Source organism: Molossus molossus, unplaced genomic scaffold, assembly GCF_014108415.1.
Source record: "Molossus molossus isolate mMolMol1 unplaced genomic scaffold, mMolMol1.p scaffold_m16_p_10, whole genome shotgun sequence".
Taxonomy (NCBI): Eukaryota; Metazoa; Chordata; class Mammalia; order Chiroptera; family Molossidae; genus Molossus; species Molossus molossus.
Window position 1 is genome coordinate 20,777,088 of NW_023425345.1, and position 12,909 is coordinate 20,789,996.

Genomic DNA, 12,909 nt, shown 5'->3' on the forward strand with positions numbered 1-12,909 from the left:
CTCAAGCATGCTCCCTCTCGGAGCCCTCCCGGCATCCCCGGCATCCCCCGCCCAGATTCCTGACTGGGTGCTCACCATCTGGGCGCTGCTGCTGCTGCTGCTGCTGTTGCTGCTGCTGCGTGTAGGTGCTGCCCTCCCACTTTGGAAGAATGGTGGGGATGGGGGTGGAGGCTGGAGCTGCATTGAGGAGAAGGCCAGCCCCCTGGTGGGATGAGGCCATCTGTGCCGCTGATGCATCTCTGTGATGGGACCAGTCACTAGGGGTGAAGGTGGGACTTGGGATGCAGTTGGGGATGGGACTGAAGCCTGTGGTGGGGCTGAAGCCTGGGGCCAGGTGCTCAGACACCCTCTGAAAGAGACAAGGCACAGCGTTAGTGGGGGAGAGTGAAAACAGCTCAGCCCTCTTTATCCTGGATGGGGTTGGGACTAGAGGAAGTTAGGGGATCCTGAGGGTCAAAGGTGACAATACTTAATTTGGTTCTTACACTATTACAATGGACAGTAAGGGAAGATTGGGGGTGGGTCCCTGGTTTCATCTTACCTCTTTTACAGGTGTCGATTTCCTGCAAACTGAGAAAAAAAAAGAAACAAAATGTCACAAATTTCACTTCCTTTCTCAACCCTGGCACCCATACCGGGGCTGGCCCTGGGGACTTGTGGTGGCATGGTTCAGGGCCTATGTGGCCCCAGGGACAAGAGAACTGCTGATGCAGGATGACCTCTCACCAGCCATCCAGGGCCACCTCCTGCCAAGGGAGCCTTCCACATCAAACTAAGGGGACGCTCATTTCCCTCCACGCAGGTGGACCTCACCACCCAGCCTCCTCCCACATCCCCACTGGCACCCCTTCCCCTCCCAGACGACCCACTCACAAATGGACTGGAGCTTGGGTTTCCACCGTTGGAAGTGGCATATTAACCCCATGGAGACGAGGGATAAAAGGCAGAGGCCAAAGAAGATCACCAGGGGCAGCAGCACTGTGGTGCCTGGAGACAAAGCAGGTTGCGGTCAGAAGGGGACTGCAGGTGGAAGCGGGGCTGGGGTGGGTGCCGGGCAGGGTCAGGAGAGGGCAGGTGAGCATGAGCACCGGGTCATTTCTCCTCACCTGGGTCCTGAGCGCCCTTAACAGTTTCAGTGGTGGGTAGGCACAACTTGGTGCACTCCGAGTCTTTCTCGCAGCTAAAAGAAGAAATCGCACAGGTGAATAAGGGCCCCACCATAGGAGGAATACAGGTTTAAGACAAAGGAAAAAGCACATTGTTGGAAATTCTCAGCTTTACAAATAGTTTAGCTATCTCTTGATAAACAATGGAAATTTAAACTACCTTGGAAATTGATGCAAAGAAATGAAGTAGGTTAATCACAAAATCATTTAATTTAGAACAGGAATTGATCTTAAAGAGTCTAGGTAGAAAAACAGTTAAAAGCAGTCAAGGTCAGGGTTTAAATTACAGCCCAGTCATTGGCAGTGTGTCTCCAAGCAAGTCATTTGACCTGTGCCTCAGTTTCCTCCTCAGGAAAACAGGCACCCTACCCACCTGTCAGGATTGAGGAATGAGTGAAAGAATTCTGCATGACATATAGTAAGGGCTCAAAAAGTGGTAGCTGTCATTGAATTGTTTTTATCGTTGTTCTGCTAAGAGAATCCTGTGGCAAAGAGAGGTCAAAGAGCTTGTTCTCCAGATGGCACTGCTATTAACAATACCTGACTTTGAGAGAGGGGTCCAACGTGCATGTGAAAAATTTAAAAATAGCCCTGGCCAGTTTGGCTCAGCGGTTAGAGTGTTGGTCTGTGGTCCAGAGAGACCCAGGTTCGGTTCCCACTAAGGGCACGTACCTCGGTTGCAGTTTGTCCCCGGCCCTGGTTGGGTCGTGTGGGTGGCGACCACTCGATGTGTCCCTTTCACGTCGATGTTTCTCTCTCTCCCTCCCTCCCACTCTATCTGAACAAAAAAATGGAAAAATGGCCTCGGGTGAGGATAAAAAAAAGAAAAATTAAAAAATACACATTGCTAGGGAGCACCAGAGAGACTCCGGAACAAGCACACTTCCCATGTTGGGAGCTGTCGTGGGCAGCATGGAGTGATGAGAACCACTAGGAGGCCTCGAAAGACCTTGAGAAGGTGAGTTCACAGCAGGAGTCTGAAAGCAGAGTCACTTTTGCCCACTTCACAAGCTCATGAGAACCACACGGGATGGGTGTAAAGCTCTTTTAAGAAGAGACAAAATTCAGTAGAAAAAAGAAAAGAGTTTCTTGTCACTTTGTAGCTGCATTTTGTGGTTCTTACCGCTTCACCAAGTGGATGTCATTATCCTTACTGTAACGGTAGGAAGACTACAGCTCAGGGATGTTTAGTCACTTGCCCAAAGCTGCACAGCCAGTAAATGGCTAGGTTGAGATTTAAACCCGGGTCAGTTCAACTTTAGAGCCTCAGAGTTCCTTCTATGAAGAAAATATGCAAGAACAGCCTCGTGGAGCCAGCAGTGAGGCGGCCTAGTACAGGGACTGGGGAGGAAACACCATATTGCCTCACACCTAAGATATCATCAATAATAAGAGGCATCATTATTTGCATAACACACACTCACACAGAGCTGCCAGTCAAACCGTGATACATCATCAATTGTAAGATGTAGTCTGATTTCAGAGATGTGAGTCAATAGTATATCCTGTCACCCAAGAATTTCAACATCAAAAAAACAAAAGAATCTTAATGTCTATGATAGAAAAACCACAAGTCCTTGGTATATAAGCCTCTATCCCCAAAGGCTTCTTAAGATTTGATGAACACATTGGGAGAAAGGAGGACTCTCTGGGGTCTTGACATGAAGTATTTCCCACTCAAAGAGCCAGTAGGAGTCAGAGCACCCTGAGGTGTCTCCCTTGTCCAGTGGTGGCTCTCACCACAGCCACCCCATGCCCCCTGACCCAGTGCCCAGCTGCTGGCAGAGATACTCACTTAACACAGGGTTTGCACTCGTTGTTTTTCAGAAAGAACCCTGCATGGCAGGTGCACACGGTGTTCTGTTTATCACTGCCTGTGGGGAGAGGGGCAGCACAGCTAAAGGAGGACCGCCCTGCACTCTGAAAGGCAGAGGGAGAGCCAGGAGGGGCTGGGAGATCCCAGAGAGGAGGTGTTTCCACAGACTACAGGAGAGGGATGATGGAAAGTGTTGTGCCTTGGGGCAGGGGTCCAGAAAGGTGCACACCCCCTCCCGTACAGGGCCCGCCCCTGAAGTGAGGATGGGCTGGGGTCAGGAGGGCCGTGCTCACAGGCGATTTGCACCGTGCCATTGAGGCAGGTGCTACAGTTTTGGCACTGGAAAACAGTGTCACTCAAATACTTCTGGTACTGGTTCTTCCTGCAGCCACACACAGTGTTCTGGTCCACTCTGCAAGAAGAAATCTCCACCTGGTTCATTTCTGGTGAGGGGAAGAAACGGGGTATGAGCCTCTCTGCGGACACACTCACACCATGCCCTCTGTCATGCATGCATACGCACCCCTGCCCACACCCAGCAGTGCAGACATGCATACCCTCACAGACGGATACACACCTGTACCCCTCTCAGTACCCACCTGGCCCATCCTATTTAGAGCACTTGACCTCTCAAGACTCACCTGTTCGGCATTTGGAGCAGCTGAGGCATTGTCTGAGGTAGTTCTCACATTCAGTGTAGGTGCCGCTTTCACACTCCCTGCAGTCTGTGTCCAGCCCTGGCGCTGGACAGTCTTTGTACAGGTAGGTCCCTGTGATTGGGGAGTCTGGATTAGGCTGCAGCCGAGAGCTCAAGGGAGGAGCCCCATGCCAGGGAGAACAGCCTGGACTGCCTCTCCAAAGTCTTTAGGAGAGCAAAGGAGGAAGAAAATCTCAGCTCAAGAGAAGCAGCTCAGTTAGGAGACTTGGGGACAGAGACCCCAGGTTCTAGAACATCTGGAAAAAGCAAAGAAAGTAGCAGGGCCCCATAGCCGAGATGCACCGTTACCACTTCCGCCTACCTTTATGGCACTTCGTACAGCAAATGGAATCGTTCTGAGGGTGGGTGTATTTTCCCTGGGGGCACTGGCTGTCTCTCTTCTCCCAGTCCCTGCAGCGAGGGACCAGTCTAGCAAACCCTGAAGGGTATCTTTCCACCAGCAGAGCCAGGAGCACCTGTGGAAGAATCAGTGGAGGAGATCCCATCAGGATCAAAGCTCGGACAGTTGAAAACCATGCAATCTAGTGCTTAATTGTTCTCTAGCTGTGCTGTGTACTAATGACCTGTGTCCCTTCAGCTCAAGGCTGGAGACCCCAGGCCCAGCTGTCTTTTATCCTTACTTCCCCATAGCAGCTAATAGTGTTGGACACAGGGCAGATGTCCAGGGAATGTGTTGTTGCATTTTATTGGGAAGTGGTAGGTCACCTCAGTTCCGGGCCTTCCTTCCCAACAAGCAGTCCCAAAGGCTGAGGTGGTGTTTCTCCATCTGAGTGCTGTGTTACCACAAAGTGAACACTCGGGGAGGTGGCCCATTGGGATCTACACTCTCCTGTATTACATTATACCAGTCAAAGGTTCTTTATAACATCAGATTGGAATGGAAGTAAGTGATGTCTCTGTGGGCACTGTTCCTGGGCAGTGCGCAGAAGCAAAAGGAAGAGTTTTTTGCTTTTGTTTTTGTTTTTGGTTGTTGTTCCATCCTCACCTGAGGATATTTTTCCATTGATTTTTAGATAGAGTGGAAGGGAGGGAGGAGAGAATGATATCAATGTGAGAGAGACACATCGATGGTTGCCTCCTGCAAGACTTCAGGGCTAGGGATCAAACCTGCAACCCAGGTACGTGCCCTTGACAGGGAATTGAATCCGAGATCCTTTGGTTCTCGGGCCGATGCTCTAACCGCTGAGCAACACCAGGCAAGGTGGAAGAGTTTCTTTATAGAAGTTTGTATCAAAACCTCATTCAGGATCCCACCCTCAGACTCCATGCTGCATCCCCTTCCACCACTAAATCTGCACAAATATTCCAGGTTGGCCAGGGCAAATGGGAAATGGAGTAAAAGGGAAACTTCATGGTCAAGGATGGGGTAGGTGGGTGACAAAGTTTCAGTGGAGACAGGAGTGGGCAAAGGCATGTAGGTTACATGCAGCTAGAGCTGGCCAGAGGCTGGTGATCCAGCTCAAGTGACCATCAAGTTAAGAGCTAAGGGTGTGCCGCGGGTCCGGAAGCTCCTTGCACATTGAGGCATTCTGGAAGGTGTGTTTTACAGGCTGGGGCCAAGCCCACAGTAGCTGGATCACGGGCCCATTTCTGGCTGAGGGGCCTGGACAGCAAGCCAGGAGTCCCTGTTGAGCTCCAACCCAGACTTTGCTCTTTGTTCAGCCTCCTGGTGGCTTTCCCTAGGCCTTGATTTTTATTTTTTCTCTGCTGTTACGAGCCACTTTATGTAAAGATAAGAGGATGTCCTCAACATATGTTAAACAATGGGAGCAACAGACTAATTAGATAATCTCAACAGGCAGGTAGGCAGCTCACACCCTGAGTCACCCACTGGGAGACTGTAGCAACCCCAAAGCCCGTGCCTCGGGCACTCACAGGAGAAGCCACGCTCAGAAACACAGCAGCAAACCCCAGCAGCCCCCTACCCAGGGGGCAGCGGTCTTCCCTGGCCCACGTGGGCACTGTGCCACATGCCCTGAGCACAGGACTGCGGCTTCCAGGGCAGCAGGAAGAGTGTGAGGTGGTTAATGAGAAGCACTTCCCGATCCTGAAAGAGCTTTCCCCGAAGAAGAGCTCACAGCACCTAAGGTCATGGGCACTTGGCACCCCATCCAGGGAGGCTGGGAGCAAAGCCAACCAGCAAAGACAGAGTCAGGAAGGACTGGGGGGCTCCAGTTCAGGGACAGCCTTGGCAGGGAGCTTTTCAGGGAGCTTTTCAGGGACCTCTGGCCTATAAGGAATAAACTTCCCAGGAAAGCAGGAGGGAGGGAAGCTTTCTCAGACCACATGTCCCCTCCTTCCACAGCACTTTGGGGGTTAAGTCAGATCCGGGAAAGTGAAATCTTTTCCCAGAAGCTCCTCCCAGTGACTCAGGGCAGAGGGAGGGAGACAATCTGGGGGAGGGGAGAGGGAACCAGCAGCTTCCCCAGCTCCTCAGGGGTCATGAGTCAGCATAAAGACTAAGGGACCAGCCAGCAGTCAGTCCCATCTGATAACTTCCTCCTGTGGGCCAGTCTCTCCCTCCAGTCCCCCCAGAGAGCCCCCTTTCCTCCCCTCCTCAAAAGAGCCGGGCAATGGACCCCTGTCCCACAGGGCCCCCCTATTTCGGGAAATGGTTCCCTCTCCCTTTCCATCCCAAAGGGAAGTCTCCCTCGACCTCAACCCCTGGCTTCCTCCCATCAAGTCACTACCCACCCCTCCCTGAGGGCCACTCAATTCCTTCCCGCCCCTCAGCATCCTTCCTTTAGACTAGGCCCCATCCTGGCTCCTCCTCCCAGCTCAACAAGTCCCCTCCAGATAAACTCCATCCCTGGGTTCTCCCGCGGGCCCCAGTTCCAGAAGGAAGCCAATCAAAGCTGCCCTCCTCCCACCCGGGTTCACTGCATTCCCATAGCCTGGCTGGTTCTGGCCAGTTAGGTTGAGTTTGGGGACCTCTCTAGGGTCCCAGACAATCCTTAGGAAATAGGGCCAGTTCTATCCCCTCAGTCCCTCCCCCAAACCCACTGGCAGCACAGGCTTCCTGCCCTGAACACCCACTTCCAGGAGGGAACAAACAAGAGGGGACATAAGACAGTCGGTCTGTTGCACAGGTCTCTCATGCCCCGAGCAGCAGCACCGTGTTAGCACACACACTGGCTCAGGTGAGCACCATCCTTAGTGGCTGCATCTTGCAGCCAATCAGCAGAAACAGGTAAGCTCAGAGCACCCAACCCAAGTCCCAGTGCCTGTCATCTGGAGCAGGGGAAGGGCAGGAAGCTGGGGGTGCCTGTGGAGAGACAGTTGAGGGGGTGGCCCACCACCCCTCCAACTCCCCCACAACTTCCGCCTGGGGAAGCTTTAAAGTGTGACTTCCTGTGCTGGGCCTGCAGCGCAGGGTGGAAAGCGACCCTGTGGTATACTCTGACCCAGCCACCTCACTAGACGGCTCGGCGGTTCCCTTCCCCCATCAGATTTGTGTCCATTAAGTTATATCTGTTCACTTGATGTCAGAATCCTTGAGTTCACGATAGCTTCTCCAAAGGCCCGGTTGCAATCACACCTCCCTGCCCTGAAGCCCTCCTTTAATGACGCCTCCCCTGCCAAAGCTCATTAGATGCTCAGCCCCCTGTGAACTTTAATAACGTGAATTAACTTGATGTGTTCTTGGCTCTTATCATAATATAATTATCTTGGGTGAGCAGATATGATCTCCCCAATAGACCATAAACTCTCTAAGAGATCAGAGAGAGTATCTTGGTCAGACACAGTGGCCTATCTTCCTGGGTATCTTCTCAGCACCCAGACCTGGGGGAGCAACACAAACACAGCTGATCTGACCACCGATCTGTCCTCCACTCCAGGGGAAGACAATGATTTCCAAAGCGGGGAGAAGGGAGTCAGTGCCCCTCTCCTCTTAAGAATGTATTGATCTCCAGGGGACAGTTCTCCAAGTACCCACCTCCATTCCACACTTGCCCACCCTCTCTGGAGACTGTGATAAGTGTTCCTGTCCTCACTCTTTGAGAGTCACTGGTGAGTAAAAGCAGCACCTTCGAACGATACAAACACCGATAAGAGTTTGAGAGCCTCTGCTCTGGCTCAGTAAGACACATACTTCACTTGGCTATTCCCCGGACCCTTAACATGCCCCAGACTAAATGTCTCAATATCCTGGCCTAGAGAAATGTCACACTATCGACTTCTCAGCACCAAGGCTGAGACCTCTGCCACCTTTCTCTCTGCAGGGCCCTCCCTTCCCTGCTACCATCCAGCCCATCATTGTCTTGCCAGTTCCTCCTCTGTGTCCTCTGGTCCTCTCACGTCCACGACAGCCTCACACCTGGATTATTGCAACTGTTGACTGCCCAGCCATTTTCCTGCTGCAACTCATCCTACAGATTTCTTATCTGCATCCATGCTTCAACTTGCACTCGCATGTGTGGGAACCTTCCTCTCCAGGGCCGGACCGTGACATCACTTCCATAGGTCACTGCTGTTCTGAGCACATTCCTGGACAGTGAGCCCTCAGAGAACCCCGAATGGATAAGTAAATTAATTCATTCTTGTACCTGGGTTCACGGTTCAAGATGCTCTCTTCATCCCCTCCCATACTCCCTCCAGTGTTCTCAAATTTCTTGTTCCTCGCGTGTTCTTTCCACTCCAGCCAAGGTGTTCAGCTTCCTGCCACCACCACCCCAACACGAAAATCCCTCTCTCCCTTCCTCTAATTTTCCTCAACCAGTCTCCCTTCTTTCTAGCCACCCTTCCAGTCAGTGACTTCAAATCCCAGCTCCAAATCCACTTTTTTTTATCCTCACCCGAGGCTATGTTCATTGATTTTTAGAGAGAAAGGAAGGGAGGAGAGAGAGAGAGAGAGAAACAGATCAGTTGGCTCCTATACACACCTTGACCAGGGATCAAACTGCAACTAGGTATGTGCCCTGACCAGGAACCAAACCCACAATCCTTTGGTGTACAGGACAACGCTCAAACCAACTGAGCTATCCCACTAGGGCAAATCCACTTTCCTATGAGGCTTTTCCTCCCTCACACCATCTCACCAATCTTTCGTTCCTTTATTCATTCAACAAACAGCTAAGGAGCAATGAGTCTATGCGCCAGGGCTGTCAGGGATGAAATGACACCCCTCACGCTCTCATGAGTTCTCCATGGGTCGCAGACAGTCCATTGTAGGCCCTGCAGTCTGCGCAGGGTATGCTCCGGGAGCATGGACACTGGAGCTGAGATCTGCTACCCAAGAAAGGGCAGCTGGACGATTCCCCTCCCCCTCCCCGACTGCCTCCTATGTGTTCCGGGGCACCACAGCACAATGCTTTTGTGAAGATTTCCTCCAGACTGTTCTGAAATCATTTTTTTCTGAAAGCTGTCTTGGTTCCTAGACTGGAAGCTCTTTTGAGAGTAGTGAAGTCCTGCTTACTTGTCACACTCTCCTGTATTCTTCCCCACTCCTCACCACCACACAAACTGTGTGCTCTGAATTGTCTATTGAACGGTGAGCAACCAGAAAGTTCACAGACAGCCTTATCCAGACCTTGCATACCTCCTGTTCCCCCTCCAGCTGCAAGCTGAGCTTGTGTCCCTTAACAGTCCTGCACACCTGGGCTGGATCAGCCCCACCCCCAGGCACTTTCCTTTTGGGCTATTGTACCCTGTTTTTCAAACACAACAGCCACCAAGTCATTACTACTATAAACACTAACCATGTAGAAGCTGCTGGAATGCAGACCCGGGGAGGGCAGTGATTTTGTGTACTGCTGATTCCAGCACCTGAAAGTGTCTAGCAGAGAGCGAGCACTTACTAAATAGAATTTAATCTTCAAAACAACCTTATGAGGTAGTGACTATTGTGTTCATTTCAGAGATAAAGAAGCTATGGCATGGAGGGTTACATAACCTGCTCCTGTTCAGGCAAACAGCAGGTGAGGGAGCCAGAAATGAATCCAGGTATCTACTCCCAGAGAGAGAGTAAGATAGCAGGGCAGCTGGATGGGAGGTGGGAGGACAGCCTTGGGAGAGGGGCAGAGCCGGCTGGAAGACGCGTGGGGGAACCAGATTAGTGAGACCAGGTGGAGGGAGGGTGCGGGGGGAACTGCGTCGAGGAATGCGGAGAAGGAAGGGAGAGGGAGGGGACGCCAGAGAAAGTTTCACAAAGGAGGCGCTGGGCAGTCTGAGGTTTCTGGGAGACTTGACAGAAAAGGAAGGAAGGACTGGGAGAGGAAGTATAACACCCTGAAGAGGGAGAGGTGCAGAGCCATGGCGGGGCCAGGGACTCCGAAGAAACTGGCCCACACAGGCCGGGAAATCCAACTGGCCAGGTGGGGAGGGGGCTCAGGACATCTGCACAGGGTGACTCCGGACACGGAGGGTGACCGTGGATACCCTGACATAAGGCGAGGCGAAAGAAAGGGACATTTTCCAGTGACGAAAACAACTTTTTTCCAACTTCCTCAAACTGACTGTAGAAGAAACCGAGGGATTGTTGTCTGGGGCTGTGGGGAGGGGCTGGAGGGCACAGAGCGGGACAGTGTCCAGGTGGAGCTGGTGCTAGCCACCGAGAGAGGGTCAGTGCAGCGGAGGCCACCTGCCTAGAAACTGAGGCAGAGGCAGAGGCTGAAGAACGCCCCCATTAGTACTAGATTTGCAAGTATAAGTGTGGCATCTCAGAAACAAAGAATGCTCCCCGCCGCCCCCCCCCCCAGGGAGGCTGGGCCTGGGAAGCACACGGAGATGCTCCCCACTGGGCAGCCGGGCCCCTACCCACCCCCGACTCCATTCCCAAATAGCTCCACCACATAGCTTCACAAACTGACCCCACCAGCCTACCCCCCTCCAGACTCTGTCCCTACTTCGAGAGCACCCAGTTCCTGCCCTCTCGCGGGGTTTGTTCGGCCAGGGCCCACGGCAGCCGCCCCTCCACAGCCGCCCACACTCCCGGGCCAGCCAGCTGCCCAGAGGGACAGAGCTCTGAATCATCTGGAATTCCGGAGGACGGGCTTCGGCTCCCTCGTCTGTCCTTCTCTGACCAAATCTGCCCACCCTCAGCCATCACCTGTCCCCACATTTTCAGACACCCCCTAACCCCAGCAAACGTCCTTGGCTGTCAGAGGCCAGAGCTCCCTTTTATCCCATCTTTCAAACTTCTCCCTGCCCCCCCCCCCCCCCATTCGGAGAAACCTGGGCTTCAGGCAGAGTTTGAGGTCAGGCCACGGTCCCTCCTAGAGAGGGCCCATTCCAGCCCACGGGGGCAGCCTGTGCCCGCCAGCCCACTCCGCCCTTCGTCCCGGGTCTCACCAGTGGCAGCAGCAGGCCAGGCACGGTGGGGAGGCCCATGTCCGGCCAGGTGTGGCCTCTCACTCCCCCATCAGGGCTCAGGCAGTGGTGGCAGAGTCCCGGGATGAGTGGGTCAGGAGGTCGCAAGTAGAGCTCAGGCCTTAGGTGAGGGAGTGAAGGGTTGAGCCTGGGATGAAGATCACGCCCTGGTCCCAGACCCCGAAGGCCAGGACCAGAGCCCGAGTCCAGAGAACGAGAAAATTACAGCGAAGAGGAGGTGGGAGGGGAAGGGAGAGAGGCTGACGGGTGTTGCAACGGCAAGACAGGAAGAACTTGGGGGAGGAGGCAGGAGGAGGCGGGAAGGGGCGGGAGGAGGGGGCAAAGGTTTGTTTAACTCTTTGTAGGGCAGTCAGAGGCACCAGAGTCCTGGATCCACCAATCTGACCACTTCCAACCATACACCAACATGCAGTAAGCCCCCTCCCTCCTCGCCCCCATCACCTGGCTTCTCCCAAATGAACAGCAATAGAAAGACCCAGGACTTTGGCATCAAATTCCCCGGGTTACAGTGCAGACTCCTCTGCTTTTTAGTTGAGTGGTCTTGACAAACAATCTAAACTCTCTGAGGCTGTTTTCCAACTTGCAAAATGATGAGAACCTATCTCATGTGGTTGCTGTAAGGATTTATTGAAACAGGACAGATAAGTGTCTGGTACATGACAAGGACTTGGTGTTCCTTGGTAACTCTTTCATTTTTCCCAGAGTTCTCCACTGACACCCTAGTCTCCCATGTTCTTGGGAATTTACCCCTCCAACCCAAACCGTAGAGTACATCTTAACCCTAGTTTTCTGCCCTGGCTTGGGGCCCTCACACCCTCCCCCTATCTGGTTCTTTTCCAGTCTGTGCTTGGCCGGGTACTGGCTGTTGATTCTGGCTCTGCCACCAAACAATGGTGGGGCTTCAGGCAGGACCTCCTTTGGGTCTAGGCTCTTCGTTATTAACCGGAGGAGCAATGCCTATCCCACCAACACGGGAAAGTGGTGTCATGACAATTAATGGAATCACACCTGTGACAACGCTTTGGGAGTTGCAGATGTCAATCGGATATTACTAGTACGTTCCCAGTATCCTTTTCCCAAATAGTATTCTGTATTTCAGTCCAAACTGACCTTTGGGATCGTCTACTGCACCCTCTCGTTTCATTGATGACAAACAGAGCATGTTCCCTGCAGGGCCCGTGGAAACCCCATTCCAGACTTTAATCCAGGTCCCTGTTTTGCTACAGTAGACACACTGCCACTTTTCTGTCTGTCCATTGGATTCAGGCCCCATTCCCTGACTCTGGGTATTGTATGCCACCACCATTCGTGCAGAACATCTCCCAAATGAATCACACAAGGGTACAATGTTCACTCAGATATCCTCTGGGTATAACAACCTTCTCTATGCCCTGGCTGGTTTGGCTTAGAGGTTGGAGCGTCAGCCTGCAGACCAGAGAGTCCCGGGTTCAGTTCCTGCTAGGGGCATGTACCAAAAAAAAAAAAAAAAAAAAAAAACCCGCCCTGGCCGGTTTGGTTCAGCGGTTAGAGCGTCGGCCTGCGGTCCTGAGAGACCCGGGTTCGGTTCCCGCTAAGGGCGTGTACCTCGGTTGCAGTTTGTCCCCGGCCCTGGTCGGTTGTGCGGGTGGCAGCCACTCAATGTGTTCCTTTCACATCGATGTTTCTCTCTCTCTCTCTGTTCCTCTCTCTCCCTCCCACTCTACCTGAACAAAAAATGGAAAAATGTCCTCGGGTGAGGATAAAAAAAAACAACAACCTTCCCTATACACAGCCCAGACCAGAGGTCCTCCAGTTGCTGAGGTTGGTAGAAATGCAGGAAGACCAGTCTGGAGGGTGTGGCTCAGTGGTTGAGCATCAACCCATGTACCAAGAGGTCGCCG

At 52.8% G+C, this 12,909-nt stretch overlaps 1 protein-coding gene across 1 annotated transcript in view; it reads right to left on the reverse strand.

Annotated features, from left to right (window-relative positions):
* TNFRSF1A (TNF receptor superfamily member 1A) overlaps positions 1 to 11,272 on the reverse strand; it is a 13,931-nt gene extending 2,659 nt beyond the window's left edge. The window contains exons 1-9 of the mRNA XM_036251714.1: positions 10,991 to 11,272; positions 4,002 to 4,155; positions 3,624 to 3,752; positions 3,276 to 3,425; positions 2,962 to 3,040; positions 1,107 to 1,180; positions 874 to 987; positions 542 to 570; positions 76 to 349 (exon numbers count right to left, since the gene is read on the reverse strand). Coding sequence (XP_036107607.1) covers positions 76 to 349; positions 542 to 570; positions 874 to 987; positions 1,107 to 1,180; positions 2,962 to 3,040; positions 3,276 to 3,425; positions 3,624 to 3,752; positions 4,002 to 4,155; positions 10,991 to 11,029 — 1,042 coding nt within the window. The 5' untranslated portion in view covers positions 11,030 to 11,272. The remainder of the gene's footprint in view (positions 1 to 75; positions 350 to 541; positions 571 to 873; positions 988 to 1,106; positions 1,181 to 2,961; positions 3,041 to 3,275; positions 3,426 to 3,623; positions 3,753 to 4,001; positions 4,156 to 10,990) is intronic.
* Positions 11,273 to 12,909: the final 1,637 nt, after the last annotated feature.